The sequence below is a fragment of the Centruroides sculpturatus genome, unplaced genomic scaffold, assembly GCF_000671375.1.
Source record: "Centruroides sculpturatus isolate CEXI.00-Female unplaced genomic scaffold, Cexi_2.0 scaffold645, whole genome shotgun sequence".
Taxonomy (NCBI): Eukaryota; Metazoa; Arthropoda; class Arachnida; order Scorpiones; family Buthidae; genus Centruroides; species Centruroides sculpturatus.
In genome coordinates this window covers 64,011-91,288 of record NW_019384838.1, presented here as the reverse complement: position 1 = coordinate 91,288, position 27,278 = coordinate 64,011, and the positions used below count along the sequence as shown (strand labels likewise).

General features: G+C 29.5%; 1 protein-coding gene across 5 annotated transcripts; it reads right to left on the bottom strand.

Moving 5' to 3' along the window:
- Window positions 1-2,163: 2,163 nt before the first annotated feature.
- Window positions 2,164-24,947, bottom strand: LOC111630243 (calcium-activated potassium channel slowpoke-like). Of its 5 annotated transcripts, none has more exons than XM_023374322.1 (23): window positions 24,892-24,947; window positions 19,986-20,082; window positions 19,800-19,911; window positions 18,816-18,967; window positions 18,314-18,481; window positions 17,862-17,953; window positions 15,936-16,046; window positions 14,272-14,377; window positions 13,991-14,143; window positions 12,962-13,117; window positions 12,286-12,398; window positions 12,056-12,214; window positions 10,291-10,367; window positions 8,439-8,468; window positions 7,058-7,190; window positions 6,822-6,984; window positions 6,408-6,632; window positions 6,152-6,335; window positions 5,267-5,368; window positions 5,067-5,197; window positions 4,801-4,995; window positions 4,551-4,718; window positions 2,164-3,546 (listed from the first exon to the last, which is right to left on the bottom strand). In XM_023374322.1, the coding sequence occupies exons 1-23, from the start codon at window positions 24,906-24,908 to the stop codon at window positions 3,466-3,468; spliced, it is 2,925 nt and encodes a 974-aa protein (XP_023230090.1). In that variant the 5' UTR covers window positions 24,909-24,947; the 3' UTR covers window positions 2,164-3,465. The 5 variants fall into 5 exon arrangements, with proteins under 5 accessions (XP_023230090.1, XP_023230086.1, XP_023230085.1 ...); XM_023374318.1 differs by lacking the exon at window positions 17,862-17,953 and adding an exon at window positions 17,295-17,386; XM_023374317.1 differs by lacking the exon at window positions 2,164-3,546 and adding an exon at window positions 3,553-3,734.
- Window positions 24,948-27,278: the final 2,331 nt, after the last annotated feature.

Below are 27,278 nucleotides of genomic sequence, written 5' to 3'. Positions count from 1 at the left end.
TTGTCAGTCCTTTTAGGTTACGATCTATTAAACTCAAGCTTAGTATATTTTATCATGTCTTTCATAAATTACAACAGATATTTCATTGTTATTATTTAATAAAGAAAATATCACAAAGGAGATAGAAATAAACACGAGTTTCCTATCATTTTTACGAGTTATTCTTCTAGGAAGTGTCTTTATCACATTCAATATAACTTTTAAAAGATTTCTGAATATACATTGAAAATTTACAGAGAAAATTTTGTATTCCGTGAAACCTGTGTAAATCGGAATCGCACGGTACCGAATATATTTAAAAAGCTATTCAAAACGGTTTGAACAGGTTTTTTCACATCGAAAGATCGCTACGTTTCGAAGAATTTCTCCATTTTATTTTGGTTCGGTTTTGAACAGGTTTCACTGTATATATATAATCAAACCTCCGAACAACGGACACTGACGGGATCGTAAAAAATGGTCTTTATTCGAAGGGGGTCATTGTACGAATGTTATTCTTTACGCATCACAGAAGAAACGTTTCTGAAAAAATGGCTACTGGCCGTTATTAGAGGTTTGAATGTACTATAATTTGGCTTTTAGTAATGGATTCTGCATCCTTATTTAATGCTGTTGTATTTTTTGCTGTTTTAAAGTACAGGAAACTCAAATAAATAACATTATATTGCTCCAATGTCGTCATATTCTATATATATAGTTTAATTACCGAAATAAAGTTTTAAAAAAATTATCATCGGATCGTTAATCTAATTAACTGCTTTACATTTTTAATTAAATTATACTTCATCATCGTGTAGAATTCAATATTATACTTATCAGTTTTTGTTTTATTAATATCGAAATCATTGATTTTTTTACTAACTCCAATTAATTCTAATCGTCTTTCAATGGCAAATTATATAGTCATTAATTAAATTCTAAAATTACGCTGAAATTCGTTATACATCTAAGATATTCAGAGAAAAAAAGTATATTTTGTCATCCCGGTTTAATTATTAAAATTTTTAAAATGTTAATTAATGACATTTTTTTATGAGACGGATGATGTGAATTTTTTAAAAATCTTCTTGTTTAAATTTAATTCTTGAAATTTTTGCTTATATATTTTATCAGGAATATTTTAAATAAATAAGAAATTAATTTAGTTTTTAACATCTTTAACTTATTATTATAGTTTAATTATTAATTATTTTATAATTAACTTAAAATTAAAAGTAATAAGAGACTAAACAAAACAGATCAAAGCTTTATTCAACAGTTTTGTGCTTAATAAGTACCTCTTCTTTCTCTTCTTTCTAAACAATTTTCAAATTTCACCTGGTGAAAAACATTGATTTTTGTTTTTTTAAACAAATATTCGATAAGAATATTCATACCGTAGATATATTTTTTTAAATTATTATTTTAATTCCTATATCACATTGCATGAAAGACTGATGTGAGAATGTGCCGACAACAATGGTTGATAGGATTAACTGATGAAGGCATTTGTTCCTTTAATGGTACTATAAAAGAATAATCTTGCAGCTGTACTGCAAAATTTCAATAGGAATCTATTATTTTTTTAAATGATCGGGCCCCAATTGAAAATTTTATACAAGACATTTCTATCTTTTTATGGAAAATTTACTGCTCCTACAGAAAATTTGATTGTGTTGCTAAGCTCCAAACCTGAGTTTATGCATATTTCAGACAATATTTGATCGATAAAAGAGAATATTCTGCATAAAAATTAAGTAAATACAATGATTTTAAGAGATTATGAGAAAAATTTTTAAAAGTTTATTTGAACGTAGGCAGCCTTTTGCCATATATGTAAGATATCAGACATAAAAGATATTGACAGATTATTGGTTGGTGTAATGGTTATCTTAACGACGACTGGCTGAGGAAGTACTGTTGTTTACCTCTTCCTATTTCTTTAACCAGTTATCAATAAAGCTACTATATTACTAACCAATCTCTATTAAAGTCTTTTACGTTTGAGATCTAACATAAATTGCAAATGTCGACATTAAATTACCTCTATCATCTCCTAAAATTATAATATTTACACGCTTCATCCTGCCCGAAAGAATTGCAAGATAAAATTTTCATTTATTTTACTTCATCAAAATTATCTTTTGAAAAGAAAATTTAACACCGAGAAAGATCAAAATTGACTTTTTTTTTTTTTTTTTAAATACTTCTCTTCTGTAAAAATCTGAGAACAATCTACTAAATTTTCCCCGGGTGCCCTCAATTATTTTAAACATACATTTTAAAAAAATTGTGCTGTTAGTGTAGCAATAAAATCTCTCTTTTTTTACTTATCTATTTACAAATTACTGTAAACAATATGATTTTTTTTACTTTTAAAATGTTCTCATAATTGATTTTCCAAGATCAATTTTTTATAATGATAAAAAAAAACAAACCGCAAAATATGAGAGTTATTACCATTTTTTTCCTCTTAGTTTAAGGAATTTAAATATGGGTAAATGTATACATATATATATATTAAGTAAAAAAAATCTCCGATTTGATCACTAGATGTGATAATTCTTGAAAACAGAAGAGGGGGAGGGGAAAAGAAACATCAAAAACAATCAATAAAACATGCAAAAACTGCAAATATATACATAAAAATATATAAAAAACGAAACAAAAATACTTCTTCACTTCGAACAGCACTCAAAAATGTAATATTTACATCCACATTTTTTTCTTTTTTTCTTTTTAATATTTCTACCGTTTGATGTGTTACGATGTGACAAATTCGAAATTAGATGCACGTGAAAATGCAACTAAACCATTTTGAAAACTACAACTACATTTAGGCACTTCACTTTGCCAAAATTATTTATAGAAGTCAAAAATATTATCTTCTTTTTTTGAGGTCTAAAGTGTTTCAAACAGTAATTTTTCAAAATCTAAACTGTAATAAAAAGTATTCTGTGTGATTATGTGCCTCTACAAACTGCATACTTTATATTATTCTAATATACCAATACTGTTTTTTTTTTGCGAATTTTTTTTTGTTTTTTGCCCCTTGGAATGGGTGTAATAAGGAAAGAATGGATGAGATCGTTGTTTTAATATATACATATTTATATGTATATATATATATATATATATATAACAGGTAATTAAGTTGTATAATCCGACCCGTAAGAGGCACACGTCCGTGATGAACAATGTACATACTCTTAGTTCCGGGTGTGAAGCGTGAGACACGGTCTCAATGAAGCACTTGAATAGGTATAGTTATGTGACCAGGTACAAAGAATCGCGTGACCCAAAGGGTACTCGTCCGAAATAGGCACAGTTGGATGTGTCCAACATGATGGTGCATAGTTTGCAGACGGAGAGTTTTGTTCAGTTGTGTGACACATGGGCAGGTTGAGCGTGGCTTACTCATTTATGTTGGACCTGTCGTAAGCGAGATCTTTCCGATTTCAGTACCGTTTCTTCACATAAAATGTGTCATGAATGATCATCTCTGAAGTCTTCTCCTCTGTTAGGCTGATATTCCACCCCAGGGTCGAATTGCATCAATACAAACACCTGAACAAAAGAAAAAAGAGTAAGAAAATTAGTTTGTAATTCAGGATTCTCATTAATAAGGATTTCCAACTAGTTCATGGCTCTTTCACATTCTAACTTGACAAAACTAGGTTACTGTTTGACGTTATGACTCTAATACTTGCTGTAATGAATAACTCCCATTTATCCTCTTCTCCCTCGGTGGCAATCTAACTGAGAATAATTGTCAGTGAATAGATTTTATATTTATTTTCTCTCAGTTTTACTATAATTTAGAAACTGAATACAATAACCTTTAACATCTTTATAGCAACTACATGCAACTAAACTATAGTAACCTATAAAGTCATATCCTCCGTTCGAGATCATTAAGAGTTAACTCGTTAAAAGTTAATTAATTAGCCAGATCTTATTGTAGCACAAGCAAAAGCCTACTCTATTGGATAACGCTAATGACAGTTTACTAATTTTACGCATAAATTATTTAAAATGTGCATAAATTAATTATTGGATAACAGTTTTTATACTTAAATAACGTAAATAAATACTTTATTCACAAATTTACTGTAGTAAATTCATTTATAAGTAAATATTTCGCTTCAATATTGTATTACTTTTAAATAATGTGAATATATTTATTAATTTTAGGTGTAAATTTTGAATAATTTTATAAATAATAATTTTTTTATCATGCAAAGCTTATTTTTTTATAGAAATTTATTATTTTAAACCGAAGCTATTAAATTTCATAAAATAAAAATTGTAATTCTGTATGGTGTAGCTCACTAATTAAGAAATTATTATAGCAGAAATTATTTGATTATATTTTAAATTATAAAATTTTTATCAGAAAAATACTAAGCGTGCCTTTCTGGATGGGTGTCATTCATCAAAATTTTAATACATTTATGTTTTAAGTAATTTACTCAAATGTTAGTATTCATTCGTGACATTTTTAATTCAATTTTATAAGCTGTAACGGCATTTGATAAGTTAAAAATAAGGAAAAAAGTAACATTACTCACCCTATCTGAAGGAAGAAGGGAATAATCTGCAGGAGGATTTGTTATTACAAAACGCTTCGAAGATGCTTCACCCGACATACTGGGGTCTTTATATCTATAAAGACCTATGCACAGCATGCCATAATTTCTAAGAGCCGCAACAAACAAATCTCCATACTTTCCGCCTTCCTAAATAGCATAAAAAATGTTATTATTTAAAATTTTTGGCTGTTCTGTAGATTAGATAGACCATTGCAGTCGTTACACTTACTCCGTGTTGAGCAAGTGGTCCATCAGACAATTTAATTTGGCCCAATCTGCAACGATCCCTGTTCGAAAGAGATTCAGGAGTACTGTATCCTCCCCTCAAGCCTGCTCCTTCAGCTAAAATCAGTTCTAATTCTGGAGTAGCTCCTCCGGTTATCAAAGAACGTATCAAGTTCAAAGCGTTGGCATTAAAATAAGTCTGGAAATTTAAATCCAAATTTAATCATTATATGATTAAATCAGGGATTTAAAAATAGTGAAAGTGTTTACCGTGCTCATTAAAGAATCTAGCACGCTAACAGTAAAAGCAGTACCACATGCAAACGGTTGAGTTAGATATAACTCCGTATCTGGATCATCGTCGTCGTCTTGGTCCAAGAACTGTACATTTGTATCATTTACTGAAATCATAAATTTTTATAATTTGTAAATTTTTGTTGATTTTTTATTATATACACAAAAATTCTTACCTAATTCGGTTATTAACGGCACTGTAGAACCAAAAACTGAGCCCCTACGTTGTAGCACCAGTGCATTGCCTGATGAAGTAAATGGATCTGGTTCAGCTGCATCTAAAAATAATTATTCTATCTTGATAACGGGGGTTAGTATTACTAAATAGGTTAAATATTAATAAAGGGGTTTCTAAATTTGTTAAAGTTTTAAAATAAAAATTTTAAAGTGAGCTTGAAAGCTCATAGTTTAAATTCATTATCTTCGAAACAAAGTGAAATATATCAATATAATTTCTAGATAATTAAGTTTTCTAGAAGAAAAGAAAATTTTCAACCACTAGGTGGCGCCATTATTGCCTTTAAATAGAAGCGACGACTAGTGACGAGAATGGGAAATGCAACAATAGATAAAACTGATGAGCATTCTTTGCAACAGGAATGTTTTTAACTGAATTTCGGTAAGTATAACTTGACATTTTTCATTTTGTTTGAAACAAATTACGCTAATTTTTAAGTCTAGTTTTAATCTGTAACAATAAGCAAGACATGTCGCAAATGAAATAAAAAAACTGCTAATGCTAAAGATGATCGATGCTATCGTTAACGTTTAAACGTCATCTAAGTATACAATTTTTATAGCTAGCATATAAAAATTATTTTGTTTTTTGTTTTGAATTATATTGCAATAAAGTTAAAACTCTCATGATTATTTACTGTAATTGTAATGTCCTTCTTTAAGCCTGAGCAAACTTAACTGTGGCTCCCTTATTAATTAAAATGTTATTTTTATTTACTGCTCTTTCAAATTTTTACACCACTAGCCCGAAAAACTCTATGTATAATCTTGTTTTGAAAAATTATATATTAAAAAATCATAAATAGATGTAAACAAAGACTTACTTTGATTTATTAGTCCTATAGAATCATCGAAAGTCATAGCTTTGATGTTTAACGATGCTAAAATCGCTTCTTTATCTGCTAACGTAGGATCATCGCTGCTTGGTATTTTTGCAGAAAGAATAACACACATGTCACATAAGTTAATGTTAACTGCACGAAGATCTGCTCTGCTTAATGGAGAACCCTACGATAAAAGTTGAAAAAGTTTTATCAGTTTCTATATATTTAAGAAAAATTGATTTCGAAACTTTCATACATTTAAAATTGATATTTTTGGTAAATTCTGAAGCATTTTCCACTCTCTCCTTAAGTAGTCTGCATTTCCAACTACTACAACATGCTTGAGTTCGTGATAGTGAAAGTTACTGGCTCGAAGAGGCATGATGAGATTTCTAAGACCCATCAAAGGAGAATCGGCATCAGCGAACAGACATACAACCACGTGACCGTTAAGAACAGTCATAGCTGCCTGATTTCTATCCTGAAAGAAGTAAAATTTATTATTCACATTTCATCATCGTCCGTTCTGCACTGTATCTTTTAAGTTGCGCTACGTCTACAGATATATGTAATGTAATTTTTTTCGATTTTGTGATTTCAGAAATAAATCTTCGAACAGATGCCATCTGTGCTCATGAATTTATTTTTACAAATATAAATATTCACTCACCAATATGCAGTCTTCAATCGTTCTAGGTGGACACCAATGAAACATTCCAGTAGAATCATACTTCATTTCGAGTTTCTCGAAGTCAAATTCTTTGTTGTGGGAAAGTATGCCAGCACTGTAAGGTCTTTCTGCCACAGCTTGATTATATCCTCTACTGGACTTACTGTAATAATAAAATCATCACTAATCTATATTTAGTTTGGTGGACAATCAAAAAATGACGAAATCTGGAAAACCTGGAATGTGATTTTCTTCCATTTCTTGGTGAATTGAGAGAAGTTGTGGAATTCTCTTGACTGTGACTTCGATTTTGACGGTTCCAATGCCCATTATTTCGAACCATACTTGCTTGAGAGTGCAGACTGTTAACTGTAAACATTTCAAACAGCGATTAATAAAAAAACCAAGGAGAAATTATAGTGAAAATCTGTTTACTGAGTGCCGTAATTTAACCATCTTCCATTTAGAAACTCGTAGATAATAACAAGAAATTTGAAAGTTTCTCAAAAAAATATGCAAAAAATGGCAAGAAATAAATTTATAATTTCATTATAGTAATTAGCACTTATAATGCCCTCTTAACAAATGGAAAACTTTTCAATACGATTTCCATTAAGGCGAAACAGATTAACTCCGAGATTCATACTATATTTACCGTCACCGGTATACCTGAAGTGTGGATGATAGAACTGTCAAGTTTTTTATTCCATACGTTCAAGTATACCAGTACTTGTGTACCCAGCTTAAGGTAAGAACTAAAAACAACGTCTTAACACAACGTTGTTTGTAGTTAGTCAAATAAGGGTTCGAATCCTTCTTTCGCATGAATGCTTGCGTTTATCAGATTTTAATGCAAGTTGTTATTTAAAGATTCTCCAACTACAAGCGTGGCATTGCATATAAATTATATTTTATAATAGATTATACTAAATTATTTTTTTGTCAGTCCTATTTGCAAAAGAGTTACAGAGTTGTTTTTATGGTAAAAAATGGATTAATCTTACTTCACGAATCTCAGCAACATAATCCATTACTCAATTTCTGAATGTTGTTTCATTCAATACAAGATATCTGATGTATTTTAACAAAGAAAGTTTAATTATGCTCACCCAGCCGTTAAGATCGATTCTGTGATTATTTTTATTATAATTATGGAATAGTTTTATTTAAAAGCATTATCCATTTTTGTGAAATTATAAACAAACAACACATCAATCTATGCCAAAATTCCAATTTGTGTTTGTGTAATTAAAGTCGATCTTTAACGTACTTTTCACTCATTGCAACTCCCTTTCAAAATACGAATATTTACTTAATGTTGATCGTTATCAAATATACGAATGTGGTAGCTTATTGCACTGTTCTTGCACTATAAAATTATCCAAAACAAACTAAATTTATGTTATAAATATTCTGTTATGAGTTACATTTTACTATAAACTACAAGCGAGTCTCTACAGCGAATCCTTGTTCGTTTATAGATCTAGACATCATTTCTACGCGCTTGATAAACCGAAAAATCATTTTTTAATAGTATAAAACATTATAATTACAGAAACAGTGAAGAAGATGTAACTCTAAGAGTGCATTTAACTGTGCAAAATTTTGAATACTTACGAATATCCGCAGGGTTTTGACTTGCCTCATCTGTTTTTTGATATAAAAAAGGTTATTTTTAGTTGAATAGATATTTGTTAAAAATATTAAAAAAACTTCTTTTTTAATGTGTTCTAGCTCTGTGTAATAGCTACGTTAGTGTGTAGATGTAGGAAAAATGCATCGAAACACACGTCACGTAGCCAAGCAACGCAACATTATCTATTACGTATTCATGCCAAACTGTGATGCTTACTTTTTCGATTATATATATATATATATATATATATTTTTTTTAAATACATAAATATGTGCATTTTGTGTGAAATTTCGATGCATACATACAAAATAATCGTGTTATTTAATAAAATATATTTGCTTTTTGGTTTCATTGTGATTCGGTGCGTGGATTTAACATGTTAAAAAATTGTGTATAAATAAATTTTATTTCTTAATATATTAATTAAAATTGATTAACTAAAATTTTAAAAGTATGAAACAGAATTACTCGTGATTGATGTAGATTGTGACAGAAAATTAATAATAAATTGTACGAAATTGTTAATTTATCAAAAATTTAAAAATCATACGCTTCATAATAAATATAATTAGTGCATTATTTTCTATAATTATCACTTGGTTAATTATTAATAGCGTACGCGACGAGTCGCGTCGCGTGTCGAGCGCGACTTTGCGTCGCGATAAGTGCGATTACTCAATTATTACAATTAAATATAATTCACAGTTTTAAGCTGAATACTGACTTTTGCATTTAATGCAGATTAATGAGCTATAGAATTTAATATTGATGCTGTGAATGCATGCAACATTGCCAACATGCAAAGGAGAGCATTCCAGAAAGCGAACAATCACCATAAATATTGCTCGACTTAATATCAAAGTTTGACATGATTACATTAAAAAAACATTTTAAAAATAATTTTAATTTACTAGAAAATAGAGTAATGATTGCTAAATTATTACGTGATCGATTTAAAAATAATCCACAAAAATCTCGTAATTCTACGCACTCGGAAAGGAAAAAAAAAATTTACAATTCATATATACTAATTTAAATTTAAATTTTTCCATCTGGATATTCTCAAAATTTAGCAATCATTGTTTAATTTTTTATTGTTTTTTCTTGGTTTTTAATTTATATTTTAAAAATGAAGTTAAGAAAGAAATAAAAAAAGATGAGGAAGGAACACAAAACATACTTGCAACACCAATTGCTTGAATAACTCTTACACTTTTCTTAAAATTTGACACTGTTAGGACCACATGAAAGTTACAAGATTAAATTAGAGATCATAGACAATTAAATTACTTAGAATAAAGAAAAGATACACTCATCCAAGCGATAAAAAGAAATAAAAAGGCTTTCAACTCTTCGCATGCAGTAGGGAATACAAATTAACTTAAATTTTTCGTTCGGTAATTTATATCTATATATAATAAATAGCATAATAATTGAAAAATTTCATTTAAGTTAAAAATAGTCAGGAAGTCAGGCAACTCTCTTCCAGCTACTTTACATTTTCTCAATTAAATTACTTACGTTAATGGCAAAAAACCACGAATAAAAATCATTGCAGGTAAATGTAATACGTGCTCTAGCATGCAGAAAGGAATATATAAAATCTAATATATATTCAGATATTTATAACTATAATAATCAGATAAATATGTAATATTTTTTTCTTTCCTCTTTCGTTTCTTATTTTCTGAAAAAAAAAAATAGGAAAGCAGCGGAGCAGATCTCGAAGAGTTGCGGGTTATTTGCAAGAATTCAATTTATTCAATGAGAAAATCAGTATTCAGCCATTTTGTCTCGATTTATTATTTGTTTATAATGATAAGAATAACTCACAATTCTTGCACTTGCACTTCTTTATCAGTTTTGCATCTCTGACATCTTCGTGACAATGTTTGCAATAATACCAAGCGCTAAATTAAAAAAAGAAAAAGAAAAAGAAAAGATGATAAATTTGTTTAGTAAATAAAATAAAAAATAAAAAATGTGTACATAAAATACCAAAAATTTTTATTTCAAATTTGATGAAATTTTGTTTAAAAAAAAAACTTTTGGCAAAAATGTTTACAAGCGTTATGTTATCGCAGTCACGAATTAATGAAGTGTAAAGTAAGAGGAAATGCTGAGGAAGATATAAAAATAAGAATAATTTTATTATTGTCATGGGCATCGTTAAAAATCTCTCATGACCTTCTATTGCTCCTCTGAAGATTGAACATTCGTGTTGGTGAAACTGTTATTTCTCCATTTTATAGGCTTCGAGCGAATAATGATGATAGAGTAGGCATAACTTGCTTTATTATTTTCGAAATTTTCAACAGGAAAAAAATGTAGGAGCCTCCAGCTGAAATCATCTTTTTAAAGAAAAAAAAAGCCTATAATATAGATGCAGTAGATAATTGAATTTGTATCGTCACTAGAAAAAAACATGTCACAACAATACTATTGAGAATCAGAAATTTATAGAGTAATTTAGAGAAGATGAAAACCTAGAGAATGTTCAATTTTAAGTTAGCAATAATTTTCTGTGAAGCACACATACGTCAAACCTCGATATAGCGTCTTCCTGTATAGCAGTATGTCATATAGATAGGCTACTCACAAAATATTAATTACAGAATGCTTCAACCTATATGAATTACAAAATGCATAATTTTGCGTATCAAAGAGTATTGTTATTGTTATCAAGCCGCTAAAACGCAAACTTCAAACTTGATTTTATTGTTTTATATAATTTTCATTGTTTGAGGTCTTCGGTTTAACGCCATATTCGATTCAGTGCCAACTTCGGATGCGAACTATATCGAGGTTTGTATGTATAAAGTTATAGTTTTATTAGTGAATAAGATATTGAGTATCTCTGATGATGGTCATCTCTCTTATCTGATACATCTTTTTCTTTGAGTATTTCTCCCGAACTTTTTTCCAGATTTAATATTAATAGTTAAAAACATATGGTTAAATTTTGGTTATGCCATGAATATTAATCCGAGTAAACATATTAAACAAGAATTAAACGCAGAATATTAATGTTTACAAAGTATTATCCGGTGCAATTCTTTTTTATCAACGATTGTAACGATGCCATATTTTTATCTAATGTTAAAAACATGACATCATTACGATCTCCTAAACATAATTACAATCATATTTTGATTTTTATTGAAATTTAATGTAATTTCTGGAAAAAAATTAGTATGACTGAAAACACATTTCGTCCTTAAAATACTCATTAAGTATATCAGTAATCATTTTGAAAGTATATCAGTAGGTATCATCAATACTTTTTCTATCGTTTACAATAGCATCCGAGTTACTAAATATGCAACTAGGAACTCTAAAAAGAAGTAAGATTTCGATTATAATGAGGTTTTAACGTTATATTCAATTATGCAAATCCCACTGCACCGTTTATACTGGTGAGGAAGGAACATTAAGTAGTTCACTTTTCCCACTAAAAAACAAAATTAAAAAAAAATAAAATAAAATAGAATGTAAGATAAGACTTTTTCTTTATCTGTTAGTACTTTTCAGATGATAGTTCTCAGCAAGGTTCATTTAACAGGGTTATTACATGTGAGGACAGAAAATATCCACTGACCGTTTCACCTCGTCAGCAGACTGTGCCACGAAAAACCCTTGGGTGTTGGCAAATATCTTCACCTTTCTTTGAGGGTTGATAACGATTTTGCTGTCAGTGCCATCCTCATTTGTCACTGCTATTGCCAGCAACAGAAGCTTGAGTTTAACGAAACACAACCTGTAACAAAAAATTGTTTAGGTGAAGAAATTCCTTAAAGAAAAAAAATTCTTCCGTAAAAATGTACTTACTCTGCTGTTTGTGGATATGTCATCCCGATGAAAGATGTTGATAAATTTTCTGTGTACATCTCCATGCCTGTACCACATAAATAGTCGTTCTGCCAGGCAGGGGTATCAGGCGACTGAAAGTAATAAATTATTATTAGTTACAGAGAGTCGAATTTAATTTGAAATATTAAATAATTCTTCCATTGAAACCTTACTCAACCTAACTAAAGAAGTTTCATCATTATTCGTTCGTTAGAAATTAGTAAATTCCTACCGAGATAAAATTATTTTTTGATTAGTTTTACCCTCATTAAGAGTAAAACTAAATTCAATCGATGTACAGCGCATAAAACGTTAATTGGCATATTTAATGTTATGATAATTGAAGGCGCAGATGTACAAAATTTGCCAGTCGGGAGAATAATTTAAAAGTTTCAAATTAATTCCTTGATGATATATTATCAATGATTATTTTATATTATTTTAAATATTAATGAAATTTAAACGAGTAAGCCTTAATTTAATGTAATTAACGTTAATGTTTTTATGGAGGTGACTTTATTTTAATTAAAGTTATCTTCCACATTTCTCTCTTTTTTTCCACGCGCAAATCCTTGTGTTTTATTAGTGAAAATCCCTAATTTAAAGTTGTTCCAAGTACAAAGATAGCGAATAATGTATAATAAAATTTACTTACCGTTTTATACGACCTCATGGCAAACAGATTTGCCACCATGGTAGAAAATCCGGGTGCTAAACAACTTTGGGCAATAAAACCAAGTTTTAATTCGGCTAAACATATGACGTCGTCACCCCTCTTCCAGTTCCAACTCGGGATATTCAATAAATATGCCTATAAAATTATTTAAAAATTGAAAAATGTTACGTTATTTATGATTAGATAACGATAATAAATGTAACAGTTAACCAATAATCCCGTAGAAACGATCGTACTTGACTTTATGAGGTTTCTATACGAAACCTTAAAAATGTTGGATGAAATGGAATGAATTAAATGATAAATCAATAAATATAGAGTTTATATTTTCTATTTATTGATTTGTTATTCATAAAAAATTGAATATATTTGTTAAATATGAAAGGTGAGTTAAACATCGATTTGAATTTTTTTGTTTCTCAATCGATGCTTAACTACGTCTCTAAATATTCTAGTGTCATACGAAACTTATATCTATCTTTAATGGCTGAATAAATGACCATCGATGTGACACATCAACATTAATTTTATATATGAAAATGAATGATTATCGGCGTGTCCACTCTAAAGTTATCGCTTTAAGCAGCGGTTGTAAGGTGTAACAATTGGTATAAAGTATTAAATTATCGCGCTTATGGTTTAATTGACTGACTTGTGTTCATTTTTAACGGAATTAAATTCGTTTAAGCGAATTTTTGAAGCATAAAAGTAACGTTTATCCGTGAAAATCAATAGAATTTCCTCTGGGTCAAGTAAATTTATGTTTCATTACATGATACGAGGTGGCGGATTACAAACTTTAAGATTCCGTTTCGAGTTAAGAAGTGTTGTAAATTTGGCAAATTTCTACTTAAGATACACGGCAAATAATGTTTTATATCGTTAAAACTCCCATTGAAAGTTATAAAATAGGAAAAAAACCGTTTTATTCAGCTTATTTAAATAACAATCTATCGCAACTGCTGCGCAATAAAATGATGAATAATGGATCTGTTAGCGATTTCTTACTTTATTATGATACTGCATCAATTGTATAATAACCCTGATGTGATCGGAGAAATTCTTAATAGAAATCACTCTCATGATGTTTGCAGCATCCTCGGCATCCGGATCTTGACAATACTTGTTAGATAATACTAAACAAGCATCCGCTTCATTCACCTGCGTAAAGTATATCCTCAGTAAACATAGAATTAACTTTCGTATAAGACTATTTAAAAATTCTTTCTTAAATGTAAATATTTAACGTGTCAACTTTATAAAATTGTCAATAAAGCTTAGATATTTACTTTTACTCTTTGCAGATCTATCGGGCTCATTACTGTCCCTTGAAAAAATTCTACTGTTGTAAAATGCCTTTTTATCAAACCTTCTAACTCTAAATCCGGAGGTTTTCTAGTCAAAAATAAATAAAGTAAAAAGGAAATAAATTAATATGAATTTTTGAAGATAAATATAGAAAAAAAATGATAAATTGGATGTGTCCTTTAAATAGAATTAAATGTAAATCGTATTTAAATAAGTATTATTAAATATAAATTGCATTTAAACAAAAGCTTTGTACAGTAGATATAAATTATTCCTTACTTGTATGGATTTTTTTAGAATATTTCATACACGAAATGTAAAATATGAAGCCCACAATGTGCTTTCTAATGCACTTTTGTCAAAAAAATAACTTAAATTATTATTAAATTATATTGTATTAGAAATAAAAAAAAGTTAAAGATATATATCTATTTTTATAAATAATCAAAATATATTATATTATTTACTATTTTTTACGCGAAAAACTGTTTCAAATGTGTTCTTTCGCGTGTCTTTCAATCATACCCTTACAAAGGTTAGAGGTGCGACCTGCGGCCTTTTATGGCTTCTGGTGTAGCCGCATAAAATGTAAAATTGTCCAAAGATGAATATTTCTCTCATTTTTCGAGTTATAAAAGTTAACTTTCTGTTCTATAAACACATGCTGAATTTATACATCTAAGAATACATGTGGCTTTCAGGGCCGTCGAGAACTTGTTTGAGTCCCAAGGATAAAAAGGGCTTTTTACTTCTTAGCCGGCTCCTTTAACCTTTTGTTTTTGAACAAACGAACTATTTTGAATGTTTTCTTTATTAATAAAAAGCAATCTTAATTATTTTATTTTCTGTTAATTTTATAGGAGTGGGAATTACTAAAGGTCAGAGAAAAATTTCCAGCTTTCCCTCTCGACGTCCCTGATTGCATATACACCCCTGAATTGGCTTTCTAATTAAAAAAAAAAAAAAAAAACACTCCTTACCTCCTACATAAGTGATACGACTACATTACTTTAATGAAAATAATCTTCGTTAATGCTAAATATATTATCATATAATTATTTAAAAATGAAGAATTAATTTCTATAATTATAAAACTGTTAATTATTCATTTATATGCAATAAAATTACACGAGAAAAATTAATATAAATTTAAATTTATACTGTATTATAATGAGATAAGTTAATAATCACGAGATCCTTAATATTTAAGTGCTTATTTGGGATGCAAACCGTAAAATTTTACTTGAAAAGGCCGTAAAGCTGCCATAACTCGTAAATATAGTTGCTGACAGCCATTCTTTTCTAGAGTTACATCAAAGAATAGCTATTGTAAGCACTTTAATGAATAATATCATAGGCGTTATATCGGGGTCGAAGGTTATTCTTTGTCTATAAACACAATCGAAGAAAACTTTGACATATTTATAATTATTAAATCGATAAAATTTAAACAAAAATGCAAATTTAATTTGCTTAAAAAGAAATTAAATTCGAATAAAACAAAATCACATTTAAGCAAACGTGATTTAATTCTAAATTGTACAATTACCCTCATAGGATTAAAGGCCTTTATAGTTAACGTTATTTACTTCTAAGGTTAAATCAGTTTTTAATTTAAGTAATCCCGGAAAATTAAACTAATTACCTGTGCAGGAAAACAACTTCTACATCTACATCTTCTCTATCCTCGTGTAGAAACTCTTTTAAAAAATGCGAAACGGAGTCGTAAGTGATATGGCCACAAACCACGATATGTCTGGTAGGGAATACAAAAAATTGTGGTTTTCTCTAGTAAAAAAATATTTTTTCTTTCATTATAATTTGTATAAATATGGAATTTTGTGTATTTAACCATTAGGCATAACTTTTATGACAGTTGTAATTCAGTCAAAATGGCTTTTTGCTTATTTATGACGCATTAACGAGACATTTCGATTAATTTTCGGTGTATTTTTTGTCTTATTTTTTCATCATTTAAAAAAAAAAGTTTAATGACGTTTAGATAAACGTAATAATTTACTTTAATTTACATTTAACTAAGTGTCATTAAATGTAAAATGTAATTTACATTTAACCAGAATCTCATTAAGTGTAAATTACATTCTAATGAAATTTATCAATTTATTAACGAAATGTAAGAATTAAAATCAATATTATTTGCTTATTTTTTATGTTATTTTCTCTCTGTGTATTTTTAAGGCTATTAATTTTTTTAATGTTCATTTTTATGAAGAGAGATTCTCAAAATGGGAATTTAAAAAATTGCCGAAAGAAAAATAAAATATTTAAAGAAAAAATAGAATGACGAGAAATTGCAAAAATAATGGCAGATTGAAATGGCAAAAAATGATAAAAAAGTAACTTTGAAAATAAAAAAAATATGCAAACAAAAATAGCAACCAGTAAAATGAATAACAATTAAACGTCAAATCTCGATTAACTTTTCGAAATTGCTAAGAAAAAATATATAAAAAATAAAATATTTTAAAAAAATTGCCATTTTTATATTATGCAAAACAAATTTAAAATCAAATTATTGTTTTTTTTGTGTGCAAATATTCATTTATTAAATGCAAAAAATGGGAATAAATTAATATATAAAAACAGGTTTATATTGAAGAGCGTGTCATCAGTCGTCGTAACGTAACCATCAAACGTCTAGAGACGAAAATCAATCACCATTTATTTTTATTCATTAATCTCCAGCAACCAATTTTCCCCAAAGGGAAACTTATTTACACTTTCATAAATCAAAACTTCGGTAGAGTACTTCATTCTAGTTATGCCTGAATGGTTTATCCATAACGTTCGGATATTTACATCAATTTTTTAAAACACTTCCTACGACCAGTACATAGAAATTAAATGCGGCGTGAAAGGAAGATGAAGATAAAAAAAAATTAGTAAAATAAATATAAAAATAGGAAGTAAGGAAATAAATAAATAAAGCTAAGAAGGGAAGGAAAAATCAGGACTGCCAAAAAGAAAATTTACAATAAACTACCTTTTTCCATATTCTGCAGAGTAGCAACCGCTGTACTTGGAAGGGTGTCCTATCAACTCCGTAATTTCGGGTATCACACTTGCGAAGACAGCCTACAGAGGTCGCCAGACGAGTATTGCGGTTCAGTAAACATGAAGCCAAAAACAGAAAATAGCTAAACAAGCTCCAATTTTTTTTTCTTTTATAAATATCTAGCATTGAGCAACCACCCGGATGGAGATTGATATAAAAAGTCTTTAAAATTTTGTACATTTTTGTAACATGTTTTGAATAAAATCGATCAAATCGTAAGCTACAGTAAGAGGAGGGAGAAAGGGAAAAGAAAGAGATGGATAGTCCTCTTATTGCTTAAAGTTTAATTTAGAAAGTAGCTTTCCTAGGCGTTACTCAATGATAGATGGGAACCTTTACGCTCAAGGCGTATAAAGAAAAATGAAGAATTAACTAAAGCATAGTGACAGAAGCAGAAAGAGAGAAGTGCTGGTGATAAGTGACGTAGAGTGCCAACTGAAAAACATAAAAACAACAACAACCAGAACAGCAGAGAGGGGGTCATCGTTTCGATACCTTTTTCCGTGTTCTCTCTTGTATTCACCAGCGTATTTAGCTCTAGTCCCAACTAATTCTATGATCTCGGGTATGCAACTTGCAAAGACAGCCTATAGGGTAATAGAAAATTCGATCAGTTTGATGCTTTTTCTAAATCATTAATGGAAGTGAGCTTTCAGTTATCCATTCGGGAACGTAGCTTTCAAACGACGATGTCTCAACTCCATTTTTTTGTACTTTTATAAGGCTAATTTAATAAAAACATTCTTTTTCTTAAAATTACACTCAATAGCATTTTAGATAACAAATGTTTAATTTTCTTAAAAGATACACTTACATGCGAACACAACATTAAATAGTGAAGCAAAAACGTATCGAATTTTCTCAACTTTCTGCTTATAGATGTCACAATTTTTTAAATATTCTACATACAAAACAACATTAGAACTTTGTTTCAAATTTATACTTACCAAACCGACTAATATGAATAAAACTATAAACGCTCTTCCTAGCGTAGTGTGACAATATATGTCACCATAACCGACGGTAGACATTGTTACAATCAAAAAATAAACGCACGTCCAATAACTGGGTGGTTCGTCTTCGCCGAAATCTTCTGGATCACCAGAATTTTCTAACTATAAAGAAAAAAATAATCATTTATAAGCAACGAACTTAAAAAAATTCGAAATTAATTATTAAACTACAAACTTCTGCTACAGCAATGACAACTTTCCATAAATTAAACAGAATTGTATTTAAAGTAGAAACGTTACAGGAGAAGCAATACAATTACATTTTACTCTTTAGTGCTATCTTACATCGATAGACACTTAAGTTTATTGGTAAAAGTTTAATAATTATCTACTGTAAGAGTAGAGATTCTCTTGTTAACCTTAACACATCAGCGTGATGTAGCAGAGTTAGTATTTATTGGCTACAAAATCAATTTAATGAAAGGAAAAGACGTACCAGATGAATGATTCCGGCTGCCGTCAACCACACACTAATGACAATAGAAACTAATTGGGCAAGACGAATAGAACTGCTGGTTTTAAGTACGTTTAAGTACTGTAGAATATCTGGCACTGACATTAACCGCAGTGCCCTCAGGAAACGTAGACCTGAGAGTGGAAACGCAACATTAACATCCTCCATCTCAATATGTCTACTACTATAGTAACAAATGTTTAGCAATGATAATAAAATTAATTATCGTTTAAAGCCCAAACAATACTCTCTACGTCATTATGCCACACATTCTGATTAATGGAAAGTATTGTGTAATGTACTCCATAAAACTCCTCCTGGAAATCCATCATTCCAATGATCTGATGACTAAAACAGTTTTAAGTTAAGTAAACTTTTAGAATATTAAAAAAAATAGCTTCTATAATATATTTTAATATTTATAATTTTGAAGATATTTGTAATTTTGGACATTATATGTCATTCTTCTAACATTTAGATCTTTATAGAACATCAAAAATTTGAAAAAAATTACATAAATTTTAACGTTTAATAGCGAAAAAAACACCCCAAAAATATTAAAAATTTTAAGTTAATTATACTTCAAATTTTATTTACAATTTTTTTTATTTTAAAAACAATTATTAAAGCATCTTCAGGAATTTTTAGAATTTTTACTACATTTAAAAAGGGTTTTCACGCATTCAGATTATTAAGAATTTTTAGAGTTTCTGGCAAGTTAAAATTCTTTAAAAATTTAACAAAAAATAATAATAATAATAAAAATTAACATTTAGTACGTCTAACAACTTCACAGACGTGGAACTAAATGTTAGTCGTATTAATGGAAGTGCACTTTCATTTATCTAGAAGTTTAGTTCACTCAGGTTTCACTTAACGATGTTACTGCTTGATGTTTCGCTTTATTGAGCTAGTACTAATTTAATAAATTACTTTTCTCTCTTATATTAGTGCTTGTATACTTACCTATCCAGGTCCTATCCATGTAGATAGATACAAAAGAAGGTGGGATAGTAAAATAGTCGACAAACGAATGCAAATCAAGCATAAACCATAATTTATCGCTAGCTGCAATAAACTGTAAAAGAGGGAAAAATCATTAAGTAATTTAACATATAAGAAATTTTATAGGAACTGTTTTAAGATACTTACACGTATAAAAAAGTACACCATAAAAAATATATTTAGTGCTAAATCTATTTGCTGCGTCGTGTTTGCAGACCACACTTGACACATCTCTACTTGGTCTCTGCAATTATAAAGCATTAAAAGTAAATTATAACGTTTAGAATATGCTTCAATGCTTCCATTTTACATTTATAGTCTACTTTATCATTAGTTTACAAAATAAATCTAGTTAATGATAAGTCTCTATATCAATTGCTATGAAGATTTTAATATATTCGCTCTAAATGGAATGTTTTATAATTTAGAAAATAGAAAATTATATTAAATCCTGTAAATGGATTTAAAATTCTATGATATCCTGTAATTTAAATAGATGTATACTGAATTTGTACACAGAAAATTGTTTAGGAGTGAGCTATGTTTCTACACAAGGGATTTCTCATGGGTTTAATCAATAATTTGTGATGAATTAAGAGAAAATTATATAAAATCCTTATATTTTGAGGTTAAATATATATAAATTTATAAAGGTCTTTTCTGTAATAATGGAATGAAACGACAACTTCGAGTTCCGGACTAACCACACGAAGGAAGATAAGCACTTAGCAAGTTACATATTTGCCATGTCATCAATAAAATCGTTGACGTCTTGGTCAATTCTTCGCGTTTATCCTATCATATACTTTAATTCACGGAAAAAACAGTATCAAAAAATCCTTTAAAATGGACAAAAAATCCTCTGAATGCAATACAAATCTACAGAATTTTTGGCTTATAGAAATGGAATAAAAAATCGAACAATTCTGATGGTTTTGGATCCATTTCCAGACGTGCATTAAAGGGATTATTTTGTCTTTTCTCTTCCTTGTTAGTTCCTCGATTTAAAGTTGACCTCATTATAAAGCGAATTTATACCCTAAAGGCACCCCAAGGCGCTTACAGATATGGGAAAACCAAGTACGTAATAGAAAACACTACAAATTTCATTCGGTATGTAAATCTACCGACTATATTTAGCCGCGTAAACATATAAATATGCATAAACTCTAATTAACGAAACTTTTCATTACCTCATTACAATAACCATTTTACGTAAGTGAAAAATGGTAATTATCAACTCCATCAAAGGGGGGAGCAGTAGTGCAATATGTTACGATATTCATGTATTTAGTATATTAATCGTCATTTATTAATTCGCTTTCTTCCATTTAAAAGAAGGCAAAACGGAAACGGAAGTTAATTCGGTTGACGCCAAACGTAATTAAAAGGCTCGAGACATTAATCACCCCCAAACCTCTCGTTTAATAGACGTTCGATTGATGACACGTAACCTTAATGATCGTATTTTGTCCAAATGTCATCCGTTAACGAAAACCTAAACCAGTGAAAGCAAAGATGAAGAAGATAAGATGCGATAGATAAGCTTCATCCTAATGTGTTGACGTAATCCTTATCCTCGCCTAATTGCGTTTGGAGGATCAAATGCTCATCTGTCATCGAATAGGTTCAAAGAAACAGAAATCGTTCCGATAATGGCTCACGATACGGCGAGTCTGGACGTAATTCAAAACTCTACAATTAAAAAAATGGTTTACTAACTGATTAAACGTAAAATTCTCAGTGGTAAAGAGTACATAAAATGCTATTTTCCTGATGCTTTATTGGGCCACAATTTGAAAAAAATTGTACAGTACATCTGTAAATATACAATGTCTGTCCTTCCTTAATCTTGAGAGCAGTGTTAGATAAATAAAATTCGAGACCAAATATGGAAAAAGTAGGGGCAAGAGACCCCAATTAACTATATAGGAACTTCTTTTCTAGACCGAAAGTCAAGTTATTTTAATTCAAAAGTTTCCCCACAACGGAGGTATATAAATGACCGGCACGACTCTCTTGTTATCAGGAAAAGCATGACGTACAGGGGTAAACACTACTAATATGAGATCGAGATCGTATATTTTAAATTAAATAAATTAAAAATATGCTTAAAAACTGCAGCCCAGCATTGTGATGACGTCACAATAATTTTTGTTCATTGAAGAATTCGTTTATTTACAACGTTGCGTTATATATGTCCAATCGGTGATGGTGTTATTTTATCGTGTTTCATCACGCAAGTTCGTGACTTATAACTAAATAACAATTCGTCGGACAGAGTAGACATTATGCACTAACGGAAATGCCTATCTACTCGAAATATTCGGTAATCTACAATATTTATAGCAGCTTAACCATAATTGAGATAAGTATTTGATACGGACACTGTATCTTTTCTTCGAATAACAGCCAAATATTATGAGTAATTCATGGTAATTTGACTTACAAACTGCTTGAAATAATTAATTAGATAACAGATGTAGTATATTGTAATTATTTAGTAGATAGCAGCCTCGATGACAGGTGTAGGAGGCAAAAAATCTCCATCAACGTAACAAGCATCTTCTATTGACTCGTCTGCGGAAAACGGAGAGCGATATCGATAAAAAGAGGTTCACGTAACGTTTAGCTTCGACATTACGAACCAGTTGTCGTCATGGAAACAAGGAAGAAGTTTTCTTCAGATGCTAAAGTCGCAGAAAGTCCGAATTCCTTTCTTAAAAACGAATTTAATAAAGCTTGTCCTACGAGCTTCTTCACGTCTCGTCACTTGCCAACTTCTTGTATAATTGAGTAGAAACAGTTTACAATATATTTAATAGGGTTAAAGATTTATTAAATGAAGAAGGAGGATGAGGAGGAGGGATATTTTTTTCCTATAATTTCCATTACATATTAATTATTTATAAGAAGACGAATCAAATATGTATGACGTACATATTTTTATTCTGTTGTAGCTGGAGTGCAGTAAATCTTTGATCAATGTTTACGGTGTCGTCTGGAGGAGAAAGCATCGATTTAGCTTCCCTTTTGATGGAAATACTACAATTTAATGGCGGTATCAGACTTTATTTACCGATCGGACCAAATGTTTTATGGTTCCTACTCCACCATCGACGGTTAGGAAGTAAACTTACACGTTAGACTTATGGTGGCTTTATCTGATGCTTAATTTTCTAGTTGCAGGAAGATAAAAGTCGTATAATAAATCCATATACAACTTTATTAAAACGTTACTAGCTCCAAAATGTTACTTCAGCATTAGAAATTCTTCGAATCTCTATTAATATTATTTAATTCTTGCTATAGATTTCTATCGGTATTATATTATAAATTAGTTAAACCAAGGAGCATGGGGTGTTTTCCCCCATACACATCCCTCTTTTGATTGCCTGTGACGCCAAGGGGAGAGTGGAGCGTTATAGTTTCATTGGCACCCAGCAAATTTAAATTAGGGGACCCCCACGTGCAGTGTTGATTTCAGACATTTTTCTTCGGGGGAATTTTTGGGGAAAAATATTTTCTCATAAAAGATTAATTTGGGGTCCCATGTTGGCGGGGGTCTCCAGGCAATTGCCCTTTTTGCCACTAGTCAAGGAGTCGAATTGAGGAATACAGTAAGGTGAGATCAAAATCAAAACTTTCCACATAACGTGGTTCCTATAAGCAATTCCTGCATAACACCTGACTTTGTGACGAATGTTCAACTCGACGACTTCTTTAATAGTTCAATTTAAATTATTTAATAATTTAACACTTTCGCCTATTTATATCTACAGGGTGATGATAAAGGTTAGATGTTCAAAGTTCTCTGTGGAAAGTAGTATTAAGCAAATCTCACCGCAATTTGGTATGCGGTTTCGATTTTCAGAAAAAAGTTTTATTTCAAAATTTATTCACTAGGGCAAATTTGGCGCTTTTGTTTCAGTGTGAATATTATGTACGTTTACGAACGAATTTCGGGAGTATTTGGAACGTGGAATTGATGTCAAGAGTTTAACAAGCAACACACAAGCAGGCAAAGAGAGTACCACGACTGTTCTCCGAAGAATTTTTGCGGATCTTTTTATACCAGAAAGCGTACGTAATATGTACAGTACAGTACATTACCGGACAGCCGCTAGGAAAAAATTTGTACACAGCGCCAAATTTTCCCTATCGGCTGAATCATAAAGTAAAATTTTTTTTTCCCGCAAATCGAAACTGCACACTCAGAACAGAATCTACACCAAATTTGCCCAGTAGTTCTTTCTATAGGAAGCTCTCTGAACACTTACGCTTTAATTATGATAATCCTAGTGTACAAATCTAGTGTTGAACATTTTAATTTATTCAGTCGATTTTTTTTCTAATACCTTTTTAATATTCACGAATTTTCATACATTATTTATACTAAATAACATTAAATAACACACCCCAGACAGAAATTAATTAACCGTAATTATTACAGTAAAACCTGTATAAGCCGAATCGCATCCTATCGAAATTATTCCAGCTTAGGAGCGTTTCCGTGTTAGACAAGTTCAGTTTTAGACAGGTTTTTGTGTACAATATTATATAATTTCGTTAAAAAACGAATAAAACCACAAATTAAAGTTTTATTTTTATATTTGGAAAATTTAACAATTGCTTTTTTTTTAAGTTTGTTGTATTTTCTGCATGAGACAACGATGGATGATGAAAGAAATGTGTTTTTTTTTTTTTTTTTTCCTTCGAACTACAACCGAATACCAATGAATCTTTTCCGGATAGAGATTTTGTTTTCTAGCAAATTAAGTTCAAAAATCCTCTTTTGTCGACAGGAATCGCCCAGAATAACCCAGATAAATTTAAGAAGCCAAATAAATGCCCTGTTTAGTCCATAGAAAATTCTAAAGGAGTATACTCAAATGCACTTTTTTGAAGCACTCGCAATGAAACGGAGCAGTTATAAACGTCTTAAAACTAAAATATACTAATTGATCATGTAAATTATTCAAAGTATATTCATAGCAGATGAGTAAATTCGATTAATTTTTAATTTGTTTGAAGCGAGGATGAAGAAACTTACCTGGAAGCATCGATCATGTAGATGATGAGAGAAGCTATACTCAGTAAGAAAACCAACACCACCTGAGGGAAAATAAAGCGGGATCAGAATGAATTTTATGCAATTATGGCATGAAAACTTTTGATTCTGTTATTAATTTGTGTTAAGTATTAAGAAAACCTTACGATAGTTGAAAATTTTTAAATAAATTTTTAAAAATTCAATACATTAATCTATTGTTTACTTGTTAAAAATGCAGAAAAATACTAAAATGGCTATTATAATCAAAATATATACATATATAATTTTAACTTTAAAAGTTTCTCTTATAATTTATTAAATACTCTCTTTTAAATAATTTTCTAAATTATAAAAAATAAGAATTTTAATAAGTTATCAATAAATAGTAAAAGAAGAATGTTAATAAGTAATTGCATTTTCCCCCAATTGTTAGGGAAATATCGCGGTTTTTTCTTAATATATATCCCTAAATCATTCGTTCTTTAAAATATTAGTTTATTTAGTAAAATGGTTTCTAAATATAACAGTAAGAAATTCCTATTTAAAGAGCTTACCATTGAATCTCTAGACTAAAAAAAAATTATAATCCCCTTTGTCAAGTTAATAACATGTTTGGCAATAGTTAAATTAGCTTTCTTTACTTTTATAAAGTAGCAAAATTCAAGTTATTTCTTTTAAAATTATTAAATTTATTTCATCGCATTTACTGGATAAATACAATCTGTGTTTACTTTATACATTTTATAAGTGTAGAGTGCAATTTATATAAATGGTAATTTACGAGTCGTGTTCTAGTCCCTATAATCTACTTATAAAAAGGATTAAAGTATATAAAAGTTTCTATACTTCTTCAGATAATACTTCTTCTATATTCAACATTACTTTCATTTATTACCAGAAACAAAAGTCATCCAATAATAGATAAACAACTTCTACTCTTATATTACTTAGAAGATGCTGCTTGTTTGTCTCACTAGTGGGTATCCTTTTTCTGTATTGCAGTCTTAACTTTCGTTATTAATTCTGCCCACTTTTGCTAACATCTTTTCATTATTATTATTAATTTCTTAACCACTTTATCTCACTGTTTCGTATAAATGGGTCCTGCTTTAATTAATACAATTTATAATAATAGAAGAATTAGAAATTACCTGTAAAGTTGAAATCACCTAGTAAACGAGTGATAATACTGTAAATTCTTATCACTAAAGAAGATAGAACCATATTCTTTTCACTTTTATGCCTTTTTTATGTTACTTACTATAAAATTTTATTAGTTATTTAATGTCTGTTTTGTATATGAATAACATCGCATCATTTTATCTTTATATTTATCCTGTATCTTCCTGTTCATCTCTCCTTTGCTCATACTCATCCTCCCTTCTCTCTACGTTTACCTTTTGTCTATCCTTTTATGTACTATTTCTGTATTCCTCTCCTATTCTCCTCCCGTTTCCCGTTCCTTTAAATCTTTTATTTATCTCTAGAGACTCGATAGTAATTCCTACACCACGAAAGATACCGATTGGCAGTAAAGTTATATAGGCAAACGTATAAGTTTTCTATAAATAACCAAGCTTGAAAATTTATTTAATTACTTTTACCGTATCATTTTAAGTACTGTTCATCGGAACTCTCTCAACAATTGAAGTTTGTTTTAAAGATGGCACGAAACAGTCACGCAACTCGCTTATTCGTGGTTAGCATTTATCAACTGATGTGTTAGAAAATGTAGTTGTTCTGCTTTCTAGAAAATCCCCGTACGATAATTCCTACGTAAAGGCAATGACTGATGATCCTGTGTGATGTGAAACTTTCTAAACACCTGTTTATGACTGTTTAATATGGCTTTCGAGACGGATATACATCAGAAGAAAAAAGTCGCCGAAAACAACAACAGATTTACTTGAATCTCTTCCAAGTTTCCAAGGAAAAATATGCTTTGTTTCCTCTCCTTTTTTTAGAATATATTGTGTAATTTTTTTTTCTAAATAACATTCGAAGAATTGCATTTCCTCAATGTTTAAGATGTGAAAAAAACGTGTCGGAATTATTAAATTTAAAAAGTATTCTTCCTACTTATATATTTTTATGAATTTTTCGAATTTTTGACATACTTTATACATTTTTTCGACATTTTAGTATGTTTTTCCTACAACTTTTACGCATTTTCCCCTCTTATAAACTATAAATTTTTATCTTTAATTAATTTTAAACTTTATGAATTATTAATTATTTCAGATTTTTTTAATTACTTTGATCTATTAAATATTAAATTCTGCAAGCAAAATTCGATAAATTCACATAATATATTACAAATAAATAAAGATATAATTTAGAAATTTTGTGTGTTTCGTGTCCATTTGTTGTAATTAATCAACTATAAA